Raw genomic sequence first — 20208 nt, 5'->3', positions numbered from 1 at the left:
TCAAACATTGATTTTTGCAATTTTTATCTTTTATAGATGCCAAGTAACTCACTCTTGACACATACTGTTCAACGTGACTTGCAATAGGGTGCCACCACTACCTTTTTCTAATTCACGACAATAAATTAAAACTGGTAACTTTTTAATACTTTGATTGTAAATAAGGTAACAAGGTGCCAGAGTGCATTTAAAAAGCATGAAAATAGTTTTTTTATCCAAAAAAAAGTGCCAGGGGACTATCCCCGGGACTCCCTGACAGAGGTATAGGCCAATTATTCATATATTAATTATTTATGTTTGTTTATCAACTAGCCCCTGGCCTCATGACATTCTGCAAGAGTGGCCTTCGGGCAAAGTAAGTTAAGTTTCCCTTCTGTACATATTAATGTAAAAGGATACATCATCTTTTGGCAGTCAGATCAGTCTGTCCATCCTTCCATTTTCTTCCATTTATCTGGGCTTGGGTCAATGTAGCAGCAGGTTAAACCAGGTTTTCCAAACGTCACTCTCCCTGGCGACCGTTTCCAGCATCTTCTGGGTTCTCCCAACGTGTTTGCAAGCCAGATGAGATATGTAATTTCCCCAGTGTGTTCTGGGTCTACCTCAGGGTCTCACCCCAGTTGAACAAGTCTGAAAAGTTTCAAAGAAAGGCACCCAGAGGGCCATCCTGATCAGATGCCCCAACCACCTCAACTGGCTCCTTTGACACAGAGGACCAGCAGCTCTACTCCAAACTTTTTCTGGACATCACAGCTCCTCATCCTATCTCTAAGGAAGAGCTCATCCGATCTACGGAGGATACTCTTTTCACTGTTTTGCAGTCTTATTTTTTCTGTCATTATCCAAATTGCGCAGCTATAACTGGATATCGTTTAAAAAGACTTACCAGTGCCAAAACCAGCACCCTTAAGTTATACCACCAGCACTTATTTGGTGGCATCTCGGCGCACTGACCTGCCAACTCCGTCAAATACACCATGCTTGAATTCACTACGTCACAGACTGTATGAGTCGGTGTGGTAGTGGGCCAATCGCATGTTGCATTAAACTGAAGAAAGCTTGTGGTGATTAGGTGCTAACATGACCATACCATTGGTACTTTTTTTTAGATCTTAAAACAAAAAGAATGAAATACATGTATCCTTCAGCTGCAGAAGTTTTGAGGCTTGGATTTATTTTGGTAGAAACCTGAAAGACATCTGATTGACCATACTTCAGGATTGTAATGTTGACTGACTTCACCAAAAAAGTGCGCACCAATGCCTGCATCTCTGCGAACGCTGCACAAATCCTCCAGTCAACCTTATTCTCTATTTTACTCTCACTTGTGAGCAGTCCACCATTTGTGGCAGACAGCCATGGCTTCAGACTGGTAAACTGCTGCTGCTGTGCATGCTGAATATCACGGTCTGATGAAGCCAACAGAACCACATTATCTGCAAAGAGCAGAGAAGCAAATCTGTGTTCCCCAAACCGGACACTCGGCTCCCACTGGCTGCACCTTGAGCTCCTATCAGTGAAAGTGTCATACAGAATCAGTGACAAGAGAAACTTGCTGAGCCCAACATCCACGGAAAATGATGAGTAAACTTCCAAAACCCCTCTAGTAAAACTTTAAGGGTAACGTGCAGGTCCACTGTTACTCCTCTTGAATCTGAGGTCTAACAATCAGTCAGAGCCTCTGTTCCAGCACCTCCGTAAGCTTTCCTATGGAGTCTGAGGAATTTAATGTCTCGATAATTGGAGCACACCCTTCGAGTCCCCCCTACATAAGAACGGGAGACAGGCCAGAGCCTTCAGCATCTCATCCACACCTGGTGCCTTGCGACTGAGGAGCTTCTTCACTACTTTATCCCCACTTTCGCCCCACACCTCTCACCCTGGGCGACAGAAAAGGAGAGTCCAGACATCCAGACCCAGCCTTTTTGAAGAGATGAGTCCAACTATATGTAGTTGGTACAGCTTTGGTCCATTCCCCTCTAGAGAGGTGATGTTCCATGTCCCTAGAATCAGTAAGCACGCCCCTGCCCCGCTGTTGAGTTAAGCCTGTATAATTTTGGGCAGTCTTAGACAAAAGATGACCATCGTAAAAGACACGTGGCGATTATCTGTGGTCATGGCTCAAAAATGGTTGTCCTACGCAGAGTGAGAGAGGGTCAAGGATGATCGTTGTCATGATCTTGTGATCAAAGACAGCCTAGAAAAAAACTCTGACCACCAACCCAAAGCAAATTTAACTCAACAACTCTCTCTCTCTCTCCAGAGTTAAATACAACACATTTAAAAGTAAAGCCAATACAAATTTTGGTGCAAATGAGGCAGAACTCTGAAAATAAAAGAAATAATGATATAACCAAAGTGGCACAAAAATGCCATAGTATAGTGTGTCATTCAAAATAACGTCAAAAAGTTCATAGTACTGTATGTCTTTCAAATAGCATTAAAAAGCCATAGTATAGTACGTCCAAAATTGCACAAAGAAGTCATAGTGTAGTTTGTTGTCCAAAATAACATAAAAATGTCATATGTCATCAAATATACGACAAAAAAGTCATAGTATACTCAGTCGCAAAATAGAATCAAAAATGTAAAGTATAATATGTTGTTCACGATTGTAATAAGTTGTAGTAGGCTATAGTATGTTGTCCAAAATAGCATCACAAATTCATAGTATAAAGGAAGGGTATATGAAGTTAACCCTTTGAAACCTGAAGCAACATCACTTTTCATGTGCTGCTTTCAGACACCTTTCACAATTATTTAAACCTTTGAACCCTGAAAAATTGGTGCAATTTCTTTCAAAAACATAGGGGGAAAAGCAAAAGGAAATCGGTAGGAAATGTTACACAAATTGCTAGAAATTAGTAGATTCAGACAGCTAAAAAAAAAAAAGAGAAAAAGCTGGGGACAAACTATATTTGCTGATGATGTATTTCGAGATCATTTCCTTGTTTTTTCTTGACTTTTTTTCTTTTTTTGAATTTTTTTGTTACTTTTCTTTTACTTTTCAATATTTTCTTGCAAATCTTTGCGTTATGCCATTGCTCATTGTCTTCTTCCCATGTTTTTGACATCACGTCAGTTTGCTCAGGTTTCAAAGGCTCAGATTATGTTTTTGTCTTTATCATAATTATGATGTTATCAGAATTTATTCCATGCATAGCTTTTTTTAAAAAAAAAAAAAAATCGAAAACCGTTTACTTAGATTACTTCCATATTTTGTTTTGTTGTTTATGTTAGTTTGTTTTTGTTTTGTGTTTTGGCCTTTACTGTCATGGGTCCTCGGTATACTCGGTTGGTCCCTCAACAGGCCCCTGGACCTCATGTTGGCAAACACACACACACAGACACACACACACACACACACACGTTGTTGACGCTGCTCCATTTATTTCAGTCTGATCTGACAGAGGCAGACGGAGCTCTAGCGGTCAAACTCGCCACCAACTCTGCGTCCTCCGTCCTCAGAGTGAAACACTGGGGCAGTTGCTGCTCCGACTTCGCTTTTTTCTGTTTTGGGTTTTTTTTTTTTTTTTTGTAGCGTGTGCGTGCGTGTGTTAATTGTTAATTGTTAATTGTGAGCATGCAAGGCAACGGTCGTCACCGAAACAAGGAATCAAGGAGACCATGGACAAATGGGCAACTTATATTTTACAAATGCACTTTATATTTATTCATCTTTAGTCTGGAACTGAAGAGGAGCGCTACGGGTGAGAAAAATAACAACTTTCGCTTAATTTCATTTATTTAAAAGTCGAAAAACCGGACGGACGATTAACCTAATGTGCATGCTTTTGCTTTAGTAACGACTTCCAGTTAGAAAATGCACGAGAAAGCAGACATTGAAAGATATTTACTGCGTATTGTGGATTTGGTGCCTCGGTATGCCACGAACCAAAAGTCCGAGCAGTGAGTGGAACCAGATGTGGAGAAAAACAAGGGGAGGAGGGAAGGGGCTGCTGGCTTAGTGTCTCTATTGTGATTTTTATTTATGTGTAAAGTTTATTTAAAGCCACGGACTTTTTCGTGTTGATTGGGCTATTTTTGCACCGGGATGGTGTTTTTTTAGGCTACATTGTAAAACTGACGTGGAGTGACGTTTCATTTGGCACCCTGCGGGCAGATGTGACCTTTACATCCTGTTACAGGCTGCAATTAACACATTCAGTCCGGTCCTCAACTGCGAGACCATCAGGCTGCATGTTATGGGATGCTGAGGAGGGTAAACCCACTTTAAAAATGGTTTCCAGTAAAGATTAGATTGGATATGTATATAGGCCTAATTATTTTTCCCTGTATTTTCCTTGTGTTTGTCAACTGGAAATGAGAGTTTGCCAACTTGCCAACTTAACCTTTGAACAGTGAGTCAGCCATGTCAATGAGATGATGAGGTGGATCATCTGCTATCTGCTACAGGGGTTATTCAGCAAGATTTTTGTGATTTTTTTTTTTGGCAAGAATATATTCTGGCAATATCAAGTAATTTAAAATTAAGTACTGAAGACTTGGCAAACTAGGCTGTCATCTATAGGTATAACACAAATGTTTAACCACATATTTTCTGATAATTGTCATTTCATTTGTTTGATTCTGGGAACTATACTTTATTAATCAGAGGGCATAGGCATGAGTTTTATTCTCTGTTTTTTTTCATCATCCCTAAATGACTGGGGGAAAATGCATGACCCTCCCTCCATCTTAAACAACCACATTTCACAGTTTCTCGTTTAATAAATGGTGTGATTTGTGAGATTTTTAGAGAAAACTTGCCTTTTAAAATGCACTTGAATGTCCCTGCCTTAAGTCAAATCAAAAAACATAACTCCTAACCCAGTGCTGAAAAAAAATATCTGAAGCGCCTCCCTGTCTTGCACTACCCCCTCCCTTTTCCTAACTAACAGTCCCTTACAAAAAGAGATAGAAAACGCTGCAGGTTTTGCAAAGAAATAAAAAAGACAGACAGAAATCATATTGCAATTATTTGTGACAGATATTGTAGCATAAGTTGTGATTTTATTGAGAACTGCCATTTTTGCCTTTCATTTTATCTGGAAAAAAAAAACAACATAAAAATGATTATGTGATTTTTGGTGGGGCCCGTACCAAACAAGCAAGTTCCCTTATGTCTGGAAAATGATTTGTAGGTCAGGGCATCACTGTAGCACCACAGTGCTTGCTTCATTTATCGTGATAAATTTTGACACATTTTACCTTTACCAAAAAATAAATGAAGCTACTGTGATTTGAATATTACACTTTGTCATATTATGATTTCAATCATAGTAGTAGTGCAAAACAGAATAGGCACGTCAAATAATTTTTAAGCATAGTGTTAAGCACTGTGTTTTTTATTTTGACTGGGGGGGGACATACAGTTTTAAATTGTTGTACTGTGTATTAATTTTAAATACCCTCTGAACCCCAGACCCCCTGGCAGGTTTGAAATGCATGTTTTCTTTAAAAATCGCCCAAATGACACCATTTATCACAATCCAAATGGTTGAATTCTCAAATTTCTGACAGACCTTCAACACATCATTTTTAAGGAGGACTTGCATTTTGCTAAAAAAAAAAAAAAAAAAAAAAGCTGTTTTGTTTTGGTGATAACTCTCACTCCCATGCTTTTGGCTCATTGAATGGGTCCAATGCGGCCTACATTTGGTGTGAAATTAAAAAAATATATATATATTATTTATTTGTTATTTATGCTGGAGTGAAGGCCATGCATTTTCTCCCACTCACTCAGGGAGGCTGAGGGAAAAATATTTGTAGCGCCAGGGAAGAATCAAGATGTAAAAAACAAAAAAACACAAACAACAACAAAAAGGTTACACCTCCCTTCTCTGACAAATAAAGAACAGTCCTTTATAACACTGAATTTGCCGGTATCATCATGCCAGACTCAGGACATCATACTGCTTCTTAATACATTAATTTACCTCTTTTAGTTTGGTTTTGAAGTTAGATTAAGATACTGAGATTATGTGGGTTTACACTCCCACTCTTATCCCCAAGGATATACTGCTAGATACACATCCTAAATAATCTGGAGCTCTTTTTGACAAGGCTTAGTTTCTTAATTTTAAAATGACTTGCACCCATCTGCCATCAAATTCCCCTGTTGCCAAAGTTGAGAATCCCTTTTCAATCACTTTTAGACCAAATGGTTGAGCTGCAGATGGATCTAAAAGTAGAAAATAATCATTGTTGATTTGTTTTATGAAATGTTGTCTCTTTGGATTTGTTATCTGAATTGTTTTTGCAGTTGCCACCCACCAGAGTTTAACACTGGGAATGTTTTTGATCGGGAACAGCTCAGCATGTTGTCATGAACTTACATGCTCTGTCATGAGAAATGTGAGTTTTATGCTGTACCTTGTAGCCTTCTGTCATCACAATGTACACGTGGAAGTTAGTGAAGGAGAGAAAAACTGTAAGAATGATGACACTACATGATTCATAGGAAATATTCTCTCCCAGATTCATTACTGGCAGAACTGCAACACAACAGTTTATCTGGGCATAAAAGTTCAGACTAACATGGTGTGGGATTTCAAAACAAGTTTTCCATTCGTTACGTGTGGACACAGCTCCAGCTCTGTGGTGGTCTCTGGTACAAAGCTTTAGACCAAAATTGTTCATGATCTCACACACAGTACCAGTCAAAAATAATTTGATCACCATTTTTCTTTTAAGGGGCAGTGTGTAGGATTTGGTGGCTTCAGGTGGAGAGGATTTCAGATTGCAACCAGCTGAAACCTCTCCCATGTCCCAAGTGTGAAATCAAGAGCGCTTAAATATTTGCATAGGACTCATTCTCTCCAAAACAAACGAACCCGTTGATTAACACTGATAAAAACGCAGAATAAAGTAGTTTCATGTCAAAGGTCGGTGTTTTTCAAATGCTGTTTGGCTTGTAACAGAGTGACTGTTAGCCCAGCACTTGCTAATATGTAATATTTTCTCCGATAACTTAAGATGCAGACGTTCATGCGGTTTTTACCATAAGCTGAATTATCCGCAGAGGTGGCATTCTCTCAAAAACAAATGGACAAAGTTTTTTAAGCCAGCAAAAACACAGAAAAAGCTGCTCATGTTACAAATCAGTGTATGTCTGACGCTGTTCGACTGAAGGGTCGCCAGCCCAGCACTTGCTAATGTGTGCTCACATTTTTTCTCTGATAAGTTAAGATCTAGATGTTCAGGAGATTTTTACCAGGAGCCGAAATATCCGCAGATTTCTCTTACTCCCCAAAACAAACGTACCCGGTGATTTGAACTCGTGAAAACACTGAATAAAGTAGTTTCATGTCACACATCTGTCTTTTTTAAATCCTGTTTGGCTTGTTATAGAGGGGCTGTTAGCCTAGTACCTGCTAATGTGGTCTCACCTTTTTTCCTTGATAACTTAAGATCCAGATACTCAGGAGGTTTTTACGAGGAGCAAAATTACCTGCAGAGGTCTCTGTGTGTGCCTCTCCAAAACAAATGAACCCCCTTTTTTAAAACCAATAAAAACACTGAATAAAGCAGTTTTACATTAATAAATCTGAGTGTCATGGAGTTGCTGCTAGTAGCTACAGTTTAGTTTGTCCATTCTGGGCTACTGTAGAAACATGGTGGTGCGACATCTCCATGGACCAGGACCCACTCCTTACGAAGATATAATCAGCTTATTCCAAAGATATAGAAAGCATGATAATTCTTTTTTTCAGGTGATTATACACCAATGAACCAAAGAAAATTATAACATTATATTCAATTTCTGCCAATATATCCCTCTAAATCCTGCACATTGCACCTTTAACTGCTGTGATTTTATATTTCAACCTAAACTGTGACAAGTCATTATCCCGATTATTCTGTGCATAAATGGGAATGATGGAAAGGTTTGACAGTTTGCACTTATTCTTATATTTCTAAATTTGATACACACTTTTCTCAAGGTTCCAGTTAGCTCTGTTGTGGCTGCAAGATGCAAACATGCTCCTCTCCTTCTCTCCTCATAGCCCCCCTCTCTCCTCTCCCATGCGTCTTGGATGAGGTTTAACCTATCCACAGTTTGGGTTGCCTCAGAGGCCAGACCACCATAAAACACCAAAGAAACAAACACAGCAGGATGGAATTTCCTGCCTATTTGTTGGTTGCCATTTTATCACACTGGCCAGTTAAATGCCTGTGTTTTTATAATTTCAGACATCTGTCAAAACAAGGAGAGGTTACGGGAACAGCCGTCTGCTCAAACATCAGGCTAGATCTTTAGATTAGATAGAAGTATATAAAGTACAGAAAAAAAACAGGCCACTTGGTTTTAATTATCTGGCCGCAGCTTGAATCACAATCCACAAAAACAATGTGATATGGAGAAGTTTGTTGAACCCATAAGGCTGGCTGTTGATTCGTCACCCACGTTTGCAAGTATTGTCCTCAGACCCGGTCCAACAGATGACCGTATTGAGGAGGTGGAGGTTCTGGGAATATCTCGCCTCTCTTGGCGAGAGTGCTTGGCCGTGTGTTTCAACCTCTCTCTTTAGCAGGAAACTGTCTTCAGCGTTGAAAAAAGGGGTGACAGGGCAAAGAAGAGGATGAGATCACAGCAGGAGAGCTGTTGTGGCTTAGCTTTCACAGGGCTCAATGGCTTAAAGTTAATCTGGAATTCTGCACTCTCTCTGATTGCCCGGGAGTTTCCTCACATCAAACATCCAGTTGTGTCCCCTCCAGACTGGAATTAAAACTTCTTTTTGAATTTGCTTCTTGCTGTCTGGAACTTCAGCTTCAGGTTGTCTAGTGGTTCAAAAGCTTTTTGCCAGGAACTTCTCAAATTGTCACTGTATTAATGCTGAGCTTATATTCACACAGTGAAGTGAATTCAGCTCTCAGTGTAATGCTGATTTTTGCTGGGCTGGTTATGGTGTGAAAATCTTCCCACAGGCAGCGTCGGAGCTGACACTGTGGTCTATTTTTAAAAACGGCTTTAATTCTCATTGTGAAAATGACAAAATGGCATCACACTGATTTATTGGCATGTGAGTCTCGCCTCGTTGAAAAGTCAGCATTGTGTAACTCCAGCTATTCAACTATCCGTAAGGTTTCTACTTGCACTGAGAAGTCAAGTAACTAACTCCTGAGCTAAGATTATAGTAGATCAACATTTTATCGTCTGTTGTGGTAGACACCCCGCTGTAATTGCAGAGTAGAGATGATTTACAGCAGAGAACTGAAGACATGTCTGTCACAGAGGGCTTTTATGAACTATCCCAAGGGCTTAAAGCAAAGTATTCTGTGGACCTGAAAAGATTAATGAATCAACAGAAAATTAATTCATCTATTTTTGATAATTGATTCATAGTTTAACAAAAAAAAAACAAAAAAAACAACAGTTGTACCTTCACATATGTGAATTTTTGCTGGTTTTCTTTGGTTTCCATAATCGTAACCTAAATATGCAATGGTATTTGATTCTTGAATGATCAAAAGCAGTTTTAGTAAGCAAACTAGAGCTTAACATTTCAATTTTTTTTTTGGTTTGTTTGTTAGTTTGGGCATTTTAAAGTCTAAACAATTAATTAATTAATTAAAAAATAGAGGAATATTAGGGAAGGCAACAGTTAACTGTTATTTAATAACCAATGAGAATTCTTGACTGATTAGACCATAGACTGTATATAAAGATGGACGTCGTGCCCCCACTTACCACCGCCATCCATAAGTGAGGTTAAAATATCCGAGATACGGGTGCTGCCATCTTGCACTGGTGATGAGATATCTGGTGGGGCTGTTCCCACCAAAACACCCATCCAACCAATCACGAGCAGTCCCATTGAATGCAAGCGTATGGATTAGCACACAGCTGTCAGTCATAGTAGAAAGATCCCCTTTTTGTAGAACTGAATAACTCATTATAACTGAACTTATCATAAAAACAAACACTTGAACAAACATCAGGGTGATGAGAGCTTCCTTCAGTGATAGAAACCGAAAATGTTATTTGCCGTTTACTTTGAGTTATTAGTTTGGCCTATATTTAATTCACTAACATGGGTGAGGGTTCAGACTTTATGACCTATACTGCAGACAGACACCAGGGGGCGATCGGGAATGAAAAGTTACACTTTGGGGGAGCTGTTATGTTGTCCATCTTTACATACAGTCTATGGGTTAGGCATGTTGGTCTCTAGGTTAATTCTGCTTATGTTACTCTACAGTGTGCTGATCATTCGGTGATTACCGCTAGTAACGCTGTCACAACCTATCAGCATTGCGGTGAAAACATAGTGCCTGCTCTCTGGTCACCACAGTGAGTAAGGGGCCAGATGCAGAATCCCGGCACAGGTCGGTTGTACGCGGACTAATACTGAATTTGTGTAAAAGACTGGACCTTTGTCAGGGGGGTCCAGGGGATCCTCTCCTGGCACTGTCTTTGATAAACAAGCTCTATTTTGATGCATTTTATGCACTCTGGCTCCATATTTATGTTAAAAGTACCAAAAATCCCAGTGTGAATCAGTTTACTTTCATTTTGAATTAGAAAAAGGTTGAAGGACCACCTAGCACCTTGTCGGGGGCCAAATTTGGCCCGCGTGCCATAAGTTGAGTATCACTGTCCTAGGGTATACTTACCTCTCTGTCTGTCTATTTACAGTATACCAACCTATCAGCCAGAAAGCCATTAGAGTAGGAGAGCAGCCACCTCCTCCTCTGTAATCTACCCATGTACCTAGTGGTACACCATCTTCATCAACTATAACCCTGTTGCTAACAGTTAAAAGTGCGAAAAGTGCTGTGGGACTCGAAATGAAGTCACTTACTCACCAGGCTGCCTAGGGGGTAGAGCAAAAGGTTTCTACCATGTTTCTAATGCCGCGCCATCCTGGTTGCAGGCTGGCGTTCCAGCAGAAACATGTAACAGTCTAATCGACAATTGAGCCGAGTTCCTAGTTACATAATTGAAAAAACGTTTCTCTCCAGGCCCACGGTGCAAAGAAGTCAAAAAAGAAAATAAGGAATAAATAAATATATTTACACAGAATTATACATACATGGTACTGTACATAGCAATATACATATTGCCCAGCCCCACAAGAAAATAATCAGTAGAGTGAAAAACAGCCTTATGGTAAGATAGTCTGGCACCAAAAGCAGCTGAGATGTTTTTTTGTCTGAAGGATCAGTTTTTGGATACAGTAAACATTATACCTCCCTGAGTAGATTCAAGAGTTTTTGCGTCCCCTTCAGGGAACACACTTGCTCTTTTTTGAATCTTTCACGATTAAAACAATGAGGTGGCAGTAAACAAGCCAAACAGCTGGGCGTTACTGTAAGATGGATGCTGTTATTAAAAAGTCCAGGGTGGTGATTATATGTGATTACACTGTACGGAGCACTTTATGCTGCACTGTGCCACCGCGCTCCGTTACTGTGTTTGCCACCGACCAAAGGAGCTAACGCTGCTTCTGAGAAACTCAACCACAGAGGCTGAGAGCAAGAAGAGGGGCGTGTCGGTCGTCTCCTCCAGATTACAGGGGGTTTTATGGGGCTCTTGATGAGACTCTATTGTCTCTGTGTCTATAAAAGCAACACAGGAGGCTTGGAGTGTTTTAGCTGAGAGGTAGGAAATGAGAGATTGCCGCAGACTGAGCGGGCTGAAGGATCCACGTAGGAGAGTTGTGTTTTTCAACCAAATGCCCAGTGATCTTTTCCCACCTTCCCCACTTCCTGGCCTCTCACAGGAGCCCGCCGAGTAGGAATGCTGAGGGTCTCACTTTCTCTCCTCAGGTCTGAGAGGAGGGATTTGTGTGTGTTTTTGGGGATATTTTCTTAAAAATCATTTTCAACAGGACCTTAATTTAGAGTCACTCCTACACTCCCGACTTGTCTTTCTTTCTCCCACCTTCTCACAGCCACACACACCATTATGTTCACTGGCTTCTAGGTTACCAATCTCTAAATCCTTCAAGAAAAACACAGAAAAGAAACAGGAATGGACTAAAACCACATATATTTTTGGGAAGGGGTGTTGGGTTTTGTTCCTGAAATTCCAGTCACTGAGGCTGGCGTCCAGCCACCGCTCTGAATGTGTTAGATTCAACACTTTTCCCCCGTAACTCTCAGTTTTCTGCTAACATTTTGTTTATTTTTTTATATTTTTGTGTAAGTGTATATGAGAATACTGCAAAGCTCTGTAGGTTAACACCTCGCAGGCAGCTTTAGCTCCCCAGAGAATCACACTGAAGTAATGCCAATAAAGGCGTCAGTGTACAGCAGCGAGAACTCCTCAGACTGAAAACAGCTACCCATTTCACCCCTGAGGATCATTAGAGTTGCATCAGTTTAATCCAGTTCAGACCTTTGAAAACATTCAGTTATGTGCGTCAAATGTTTCAGTCACGCCACAGATTCTCAGGGTAAAAACCTTTTATGTATTTATTCCCACCAAACCACCAGCTACTGCTCTTTCCTCAGTCAAACCCGACAGAGACAGACACCATAAAATGTAGTGAACAAGGTGGGAGGCAGTTCCAGGTCAGACTTCGGGAATGGGGTGAATTCTTGACACCTGGTGCATGTTGAAATACTTCAGCCGTGATTGCTAACCTTACATTAAAAACATGTGTAACCACTTTTCATGGTTTATTGCTTAAGATTTCTGCAATTACTTCCTGCAGAGTGCTCTTTCATATACAGTATTTTAGGGTTATTATAACAGTTAATCCCACTGATTACATAGGAACAAGAGAGGCAACAACTCAAACTAGTTCGAACAGAGCGCTGCATCCATTAATGGAGATATTGATCCAGCTGCTGACCCGTTCTCTCGCTAATATGGAATCGTGTTTTCATCGGGATTATCGACTGATGCCATTATTTCCCTCTCTCTGCACAGCGCCACTGGACTCTGACGAGTTCGCTTTCTTCCATGAGGGCGCTCAGGGGTGCCTGGGGGTGCGGGATCACTCCCTCATCTTGTCATCTGCCTGTGATGAAGTCCACCAGCGCTGGAAGTGGGTGAACCGGGGTCGCCTGTTCAACCTGGGCTCCTCGCTGTGCCTGGGCGTGACCACTGGTAACGTCACCTCCAGATGGGACAGGTCTCCTCTGGGTGTGTACACCTGTGACCGCGAGCCCCCCAGAATACGCTGGACCTGGAACTGTGGTCAGGTGTTGGACAACCTCAACAACTACCTTCCCTCGCCATCATTTTGGAACTCCACCTCGACCTCTTCGAATTCAAAGCTCAAATGGAGACTGCATGGTGCTGTGCAGGACCTCTGCTCCAAAACATATCAGGGTAAGCATGCTTGAAATCAAACAAGATCACATTTGCTATGTAAGGATGATTGAGATTGGTGGGGAAGTTTTGCAGGACAACTTAGAAATTAACTTTAAAATACTTTACTTTTAAAATCACTCATCCAAAACAACATAGAATATACATTAGACTAAAGATCCACAAACTTCCACATCATGCCTGAGCAATTAAGTCAAAAGTCTGAAAAAAATAAGGACAGATTTTTTATTTTGATTATTTGCCCTGTTATATTGCAACTGTGAAGAAAACTTTGCGTTTCTCAAACAAAGAATCCAGAAGCTAAGAAAAATCTTGATGATTTGGAGTAAAAGGAGACTGCGTTAAACATCGGCATGACAGTATCTTAACATCAGCAAAAATGCACGTTTTGGGGAAGTACTAAGCATATGACTGGTTAAATGATACTTGCATTACACTGCACGAGTCTTCCATTTTGTATTCTTTATTTACCTCGAAGGCATGCGAGAAAAACTAAGTTTTCCTCAGGAATTCAATGTAATGGTGTGAGTAACTGATACACAAATAGTAATTATGTGGGTGAAGTATTCCTCTAAAGTTGTAGTTGGAAACTAAATGAGACAGAAAATTTCTTAATAAATTATATTCTTCCTCCCACACTGTTGCCTTGTAGCGCTTTTGATGGCCTCGCTGTATGTGAACGAAACAACCAATCAGAGCCGAGGAGTCTCACATAGGCGGCCATCATAGGCGGTTAAGACTCGTGAACTGCAGAACCAAGATGTTTTTAATGCATTGCCTAATTTTTCATTTCAAATGTTGTAAAATGAGAAAGTTGGTTCGGCCATTTAGCACAGTGTTTGATAATTCAGTCCGTCATTTTCAACATGACAGCTGGTTTACAAACTTTCTCATTTTTCAGCTAAACAGTACACTACAATCTGTTTCTGGAAAAAGCTGAGATGAGAAGTAGGCAATGCAGTCGCAGAATTTTGATTTATTTTGATCAGCACTGCCTTGTTTGACAGTTTGATCACATTTCACAAGCAACGGTTGATTTACAGCTGGGTTAGAGAATCCTCGACTCCGATTGGTTGTCTTTTGTTGAAATGTGGTCCACCAAATGCCATTAGAAGCGCAGGCAGATTATGAAGAGGATTTATGTCTCTGTTCATAGTGTTTATACATCTTTTTGTGGGTTTGTGTTTTTTGTCTCTTTGAAGTAATATTGAGTCTCTTCCTGGTCATCACTTGTTAATTTGACGTTTTGTAGGTGAAGGCCAGGGGGCCCTTTGACACTTTGGTCCCCTGTGCTTTTGCCTGGAAGGCCCATTCATAAATCCATACATGATTAGAAACACTTGAAGGATTTTCTTTGGTTTTTCGCAGACTATCTGTCTCATGTACTTCTTTTAACATTAACAATAATGAGATAAATTATCTAAAAAGAATTAATAACTATAACAAATTAAAAAAAATACATCAAAACGAAATAAAATTCACAGTATAAGTGAAACATTGCGCCCATTCAAGAAGTCTGCAAATCCTTTCCCGGATGTGGTGATACAGTGTAACAGTGAGCTGCTCCTCCGTTGCTGCGTGTTGGGCTGCCTCAGACAGACGCACTGTTGTGAATGCCACAGCTGTATCTGATCAAATGGATAAAGCAGAATGTTGCTTTTAGGGCATCTTTGAGGACAAGTGGCCGGCTGCCAGTCAGAAAGCCAAGGAAAACACTGCTGGTGTTTGTAAACTCCAGTAAACACACGGAGTCGTCCCTGCCCTCAAATGTATTTATATTTATATATAGTTTTCAGTCCAGATTAAATCTAACCACGCTGGTTCACAGCTAAGCCTCATTTCCGCTGTCAGTACCATTCTTACCAGTATCAAATGTCATGGTCGTTCATTGACAAACTTTACTGCGAGGCTCAGTCAGCCGTACTGCTCTATAGCTAACAGGCTCCGCTTGACTGCAATTAAAACCAGATCTGCTGTAAACGTAAGACCAGAAAATCTCCCTTTACTTTCTTCTTTATCCTTCCCCTATTTAGTCTTTTTTACTTTCTTATGGCATGGGAATTGGGTGCTAGACATTTTCAGCTTTCAAGTGCCGATCTTCACAAGTTTCTTGGTGAAATCAATCTGCTGCTGGAGAGGAATGCCTCTGACATTAGTCAGCGGAGGAGCAACTCCACTGCAGCCAGCAGCCAGCCTGTGGTGGAGAAGTGAGGGGAGTCAGGGAGGGAGCTTCAGAAATCTTTCCTCCCTCGTTTAACATGTCTGCCCTACTTTCCATTGGCCCGACTTGTTCTGGTTTCGCTACAAATCCAGCCTTTCCCTGGATCCAGCCTCTCTCTCTGTCTCTGTTGCTCGTTTTTTTCTCATCGTACTGAAGGCTTACTTCTGGAATCGAAGGAGAAGAATGGCAACCTCAGGGTATTTTGTCAAATTGTAGTAATCAAATATAGTTATTAAGTTAAGCTAGTTTGGTTAGAAAATGTCTGTGATCTCTAAAATCTCTCCTAATAATATTTGGGTCTAATATTTTTTTATGCCTCTGCTGAAGGCATTATGTTTTCAGTTTATCCGTCTATCCCATTCTCATGAATGTGATATTTCGAGAACACCTCTAGAGAAATTCTTCAGATTTGGCACAAATGTCCACTTGGATTCAACAATGAAATGATCAGATTTTGGTGGTCATAGGTCAAAGGTGAAGGTCACTGTGACCTCATTTGTCTCATTCTTGTGAACTTGATAACTCAAGAACAATTTTAGGGAATTTCTTCAGATTTGGCGTAAATATCCTCTTGGACTCAACTATGAACTGATTTGATTTTTAGTTGTCAAAGGTCAGGATCACTGTGACCTCACAAAACATTTTTTTGGCCATAACTCAATCATTTATACGCTAATTATGACAACATTTCACACAGAAATCTAATAGTATAAAATGATGGAGTGATGAAATGAAACGATGGAGTGATAAAATTTTATATCCAAAAGATGGCAGGAGAGGCAATCAATTTTTTGTGACGTCATAATGTTCTGCAAAAATACTTTTCTGCCCAATTTTTAACTTCAAATGCTGAATTGTTGACACTAGTCTTGGTTGCCCACCCTGGAATTGTGCTGATTGTATGGCTCTTCCGCCGGGGGACGATGTGTATGAAGCATACATGTTTTCACAGACATGGATACAAACTGTAAGTGCATTTTTGCAGAGGCATACAACCGCGAGACAGTAATTCTAGTTTTTGTGTGAAATCTAAACTGTTGATACTGTTTTCATATAAAGTTAATAAAAAGATTTTCCTGATAAACTGCTTATTTAATTTGTTTACTCTTCCGTCTTCTGACCACTATTTGACTTTACTGTTTAGACTGTAACATCATCCTCCTGTTTTTCACCATCTGTTTGATTATACAAGACTCTGAGAAAACAGATAAAGTATTTCAGTTCAGCACAGTTCACAGCCACATCTTTAGGCAACATAAGCACGGTCCGCCTCTCCTGCCTCACGCATGGGTTCAAAGTCCCTCCTCTTTTTGCTCCTCAGAGATCTACACAATTCAGGGGAACTCTCATGGCCGCCCCTGCCACCTGCCCTTCCTGTATGACGGCCAATGGTTCCACAACTGCACCAGTATCGGACGTGAGGACGGTCACCTCTGGTGCGCCACCACCTATGACTACGGCAAAGACGAGCGTTGGGGCTTCTGTCCTGTAAAGAGTGAGTTTCCACTTTGCACTGGAGAAAGTGCCTGAAACAGAGTGACCTTTGCCACATTTTCCCCTCACACAACTGTTTATTTTATTGTTATTTCCTCCTGCATTCTCCCTCAGTCTAACTGGTGTCTTATCTCCTTTCCTCTCTCTCAGGCAGTGGCTGTGAGACATTCTGGGATACTGACCCGCTGACAGACAGCTGTTACCAGTTTAACTTCCAGGCTACGCTGTCATGGAGCGAGGCTCGGATCAGTTGCCAACAGCAGGGAGCAGACTTGCTCAGCATCACCAAGCTGCACGAGCAGACATACATCAATGGTAAAGTCGATGTGCACACGTGTACATTTGAGGCATCCACTCATGTTGTGGCAACTTGTTTAAAATGTAGGCTACATTGATTTTTTTGGGGTAGACACAAAGCTGCTACACTGACAACAGTAGTTCATCTGAACAAAATACATTAGAAAATAAAACCTCAGGAATATGCCGCAAGTTCAAATTAACTATCACTAATCAAACGGCTGGGCAGTTAACCATTAACAACCTGTCATACAAGAGAAAGTTGAAGATAATTTGGAATTTTCCATTTGACATATATTTGACCCATGATCAAATCAGCTTTCAGAATCAATGGCAAAAATGCACAGCAAAGTGTTTAATGGTTTTACAACAATTAAAAATAGGTTTCAGTTTGAGAGCATGAGTACAATTTTAACATTTATACTGACTGTAATGAAAAAACAGAGAGAAAATAGTTCATTGATACTGATAAACAAATTAAGCAAAACCTACCAGAAGTTAAGAAGAGGGCTGTCACTGTAAGAATTTGTCCGTATTTTTACAGCAGTAATATTGGTTCTGAAGAGCATCAACATTTATAATATTTTACTGTATTTTAAATGACTCTGCATTACTGTTTGGCTTTATTTTAACAGCAGTTTGTTACAGTGTAGTGGGACACGCACACACAGGGACTCACATACACTAACATGCACATATGGCGAGACCGGTTTACAACAACAAAGGACAGAGAAGCTCAGATTACAACACACACACACACACACACACACACACACACAGATGGTGACTTCATTCTCCTCTCTGGACATCATTACTTCACTATATCTTTAGCAATAGTGGCTTGTTGCTATGTTGATTCTCTGAATTTTGTGTAGAACTCCTTTGACTTGCTTGTCCCCTCATAAAAGTTTGGAAATGAACTATCGATGTATAGCCAGCTAACAAAACCTTTGCCTGTTTCGCAATGAATTGTGTGTATTTCATCATATTATTTAAATTGGCAGGCTAACATAAAGCAAAAGGCTAATGCTAGGTTAATTCTGGGCCATTTGCATCACTTTTTAGCGTCCACTGGAATCAGTTTCCATTGTTGTGTGTGCTACCTGCAGCACATGTTTAGATTTGTTCGTCTTCTCTATTTACATATTTTTTAAACACATTGCACACATTGTCAAATAGGTTAATACCTTTTCTTAATTTGCCATGTGTTGACCTCTCAACACCAGCTAAGTGACAGCCATAGCTCCAGCATAGTTTTTACTCATATTTGCTGTGTGCATTCACTCTAACGAGAGGAATAATTGATTTTTTTAAAAAAAAAGATTTTGTAACACTGTTGCCAATATTAGGCCACACTTGTGCTGCTCTTACACAACAATTATGTCATCTACCCAATACAGTGTTGATAGTTAAAAACATGGCTAACTAGAGAGATTGTTAGGCCTAACTGAAGGCGAAGGGTTTTCACAAAAACACTACTGAATGTTTTCTTTTATTGTATTTTCCTTCACAAAAGTAACTAGAGAAAACAGAGGGTTAAATCATGTTTCATGACATATGAGAGACGTGTTTTTCTGCTGTTTTAGGCTTACTGACGGGCTACAGTGCTGCTTTGTGGATCGGCCTCAATGACCTGGACATCAATGGAGGCTGGCAATGGGCCGACTCCTCACCACTCAAATATCTCAACTGGGAGTCAGGTTAGACTATAAAAACAACCCAACCTTCTCTGTCTTTTTTTTCAAAGCTTGAAGTATCTGTGGTCTTTTTTTAAACATCTATTTCCCACAGAAGGCTGAATGAGCGTGCTCACTCATTTTTAGCAACACGCTGCTCTGAGTTCAAGCACACACTTGGTGGCTTTCCAGCGCATCCGCAAACTTTTACTGTGGAGTATTCAGAGGCTAAGTGCCTCGAACAAGGACACCTTGGCATTATTGATGTTTTCAAGTGGGTTCTTTTATTTATTTATTTTTTTACATTTTGTTTATTTGATTTTACTTATTGGCAATGTCATTTTTAGTTAAGTATTTTTAGAGTGAACCTTTTTTTTACAGTGTAGAAACAAAAAAATAGAGCACAGGTGTTCAGCATTTATGATAAATTAATACAAATAAAAATACAGAGTTGAATAAACATAATTTTTAAATAAAAGGAGGGCTTATATATTTTCCACTTCATCCAAATTTCCTCAAATTTAGTTTCCAGAAGGCTGACTGAAAAGGTAATTCTTTCCATTACAAAGATTTCGTGAATTCTATTTTTATTTTCCTTTTTAAATGTGTTTCTCAACAGCTACATTGCATTCAGTATTACAAATAAGTATTTTGTTTTAATATTTGTAGATGTTGAAAGTAAAAGGCTGAAAAGGAGCTCATCCTACATAAATGTAATTGTTTTTCTTAACTTTTCAGACCAGCCAAACCACGCAGATGAAGAGAACTGTGCTGTGATCAGAACTGAGTCATCGGGTCGTTGGCAAAACCGTGATTGCTCTGTTGCTCTGCCGTACGTCTGTAAGAAGAGGCCAAATGCCACCTTGGATCCCTTCACCACTGGTCAGTGAACAGACATTTGTATCAGTCTATTAAAGTGAAAAATAGCAGTTAGTTGTGCCACAGTGCCAAAGACCAGAATTCAATGGGTTTGATGTTTTTGCTCCCACAGACTCGTGGGCTGATGATGAGAAATATGAGTGTGATGTGGGCTGGCAGGCCTTCCAGGCTGGCTGCTACAAGGTGACTTCAGAGAAGATTGACTGGGATACAGCTCAGAAAACCTGTCAGAGGATGGAGGCCAACCTGGTCAGCATCCACACCCTACCTGAGCTTGAGTTCATCATACGCTACCTGAAGAAAGGTGATCTCCATTTTTTTATTGCACTACATCTTTTGTGCATCTTTTCCTC

At 40.2% G+C, this 20208-nt stretch overlaps 1 protein-coding gene across 1 annotated transcript in view; it reads left to right on the top strand.

The window, feature by feature from the left end:
- The first annotated feature begins 3397 nt into the window (after positions 1–3397).
- mrc2 (mannose receptor, C-type 2) overlaps positions 3398–20208 on the top strand; it is a 38121-nt gene continuing 21310 nt past the window's right edge. The window contains exons 1-7 of the mRNA XM_042504849.2: positions 3398–3710; positions 12884–13288; positions 16831–17004; positions 17154–17318; positions 18887–19000; positions 19715–19858; positions 19968–20159. Coding sequence (XP_042360783.2) covers positions 3584–3710; positions 12884–13288; positions 16831–17004; positions 17154–17318; positions 18887–19000; positions 19715–19858; positions 19968–20159 — 1321 coding nt within the window. The 5' untranslated portion in view covers positions 3398–3583. The remainder of the gene's footprint in view (positions 3711–12883; positions 13289–16830; positions 17005–17153; positions 17319–18886; positions 19001–19714; positions 19859–19967; positions 20160–20208) is intronic.

Source organism: Plectropomus leopardus, chromosome 18 (genome assembly GCF_026936395.1).
Source record: "Plectropomus leopardus strain MGB_pleo_1.0 chromosome 18, ASM2693639v1, whole genome shotgun sequence".
NCBI classification, from domain to species: Eukaryota; Metazoa; Chordata; class Actinopteri; order Perciformes; family Serranidae; genus Plectropomus; species Plectropomus leopardus.
This window is presented reverse-complemented; position numbering and strand designations above follow the sequence as displayed.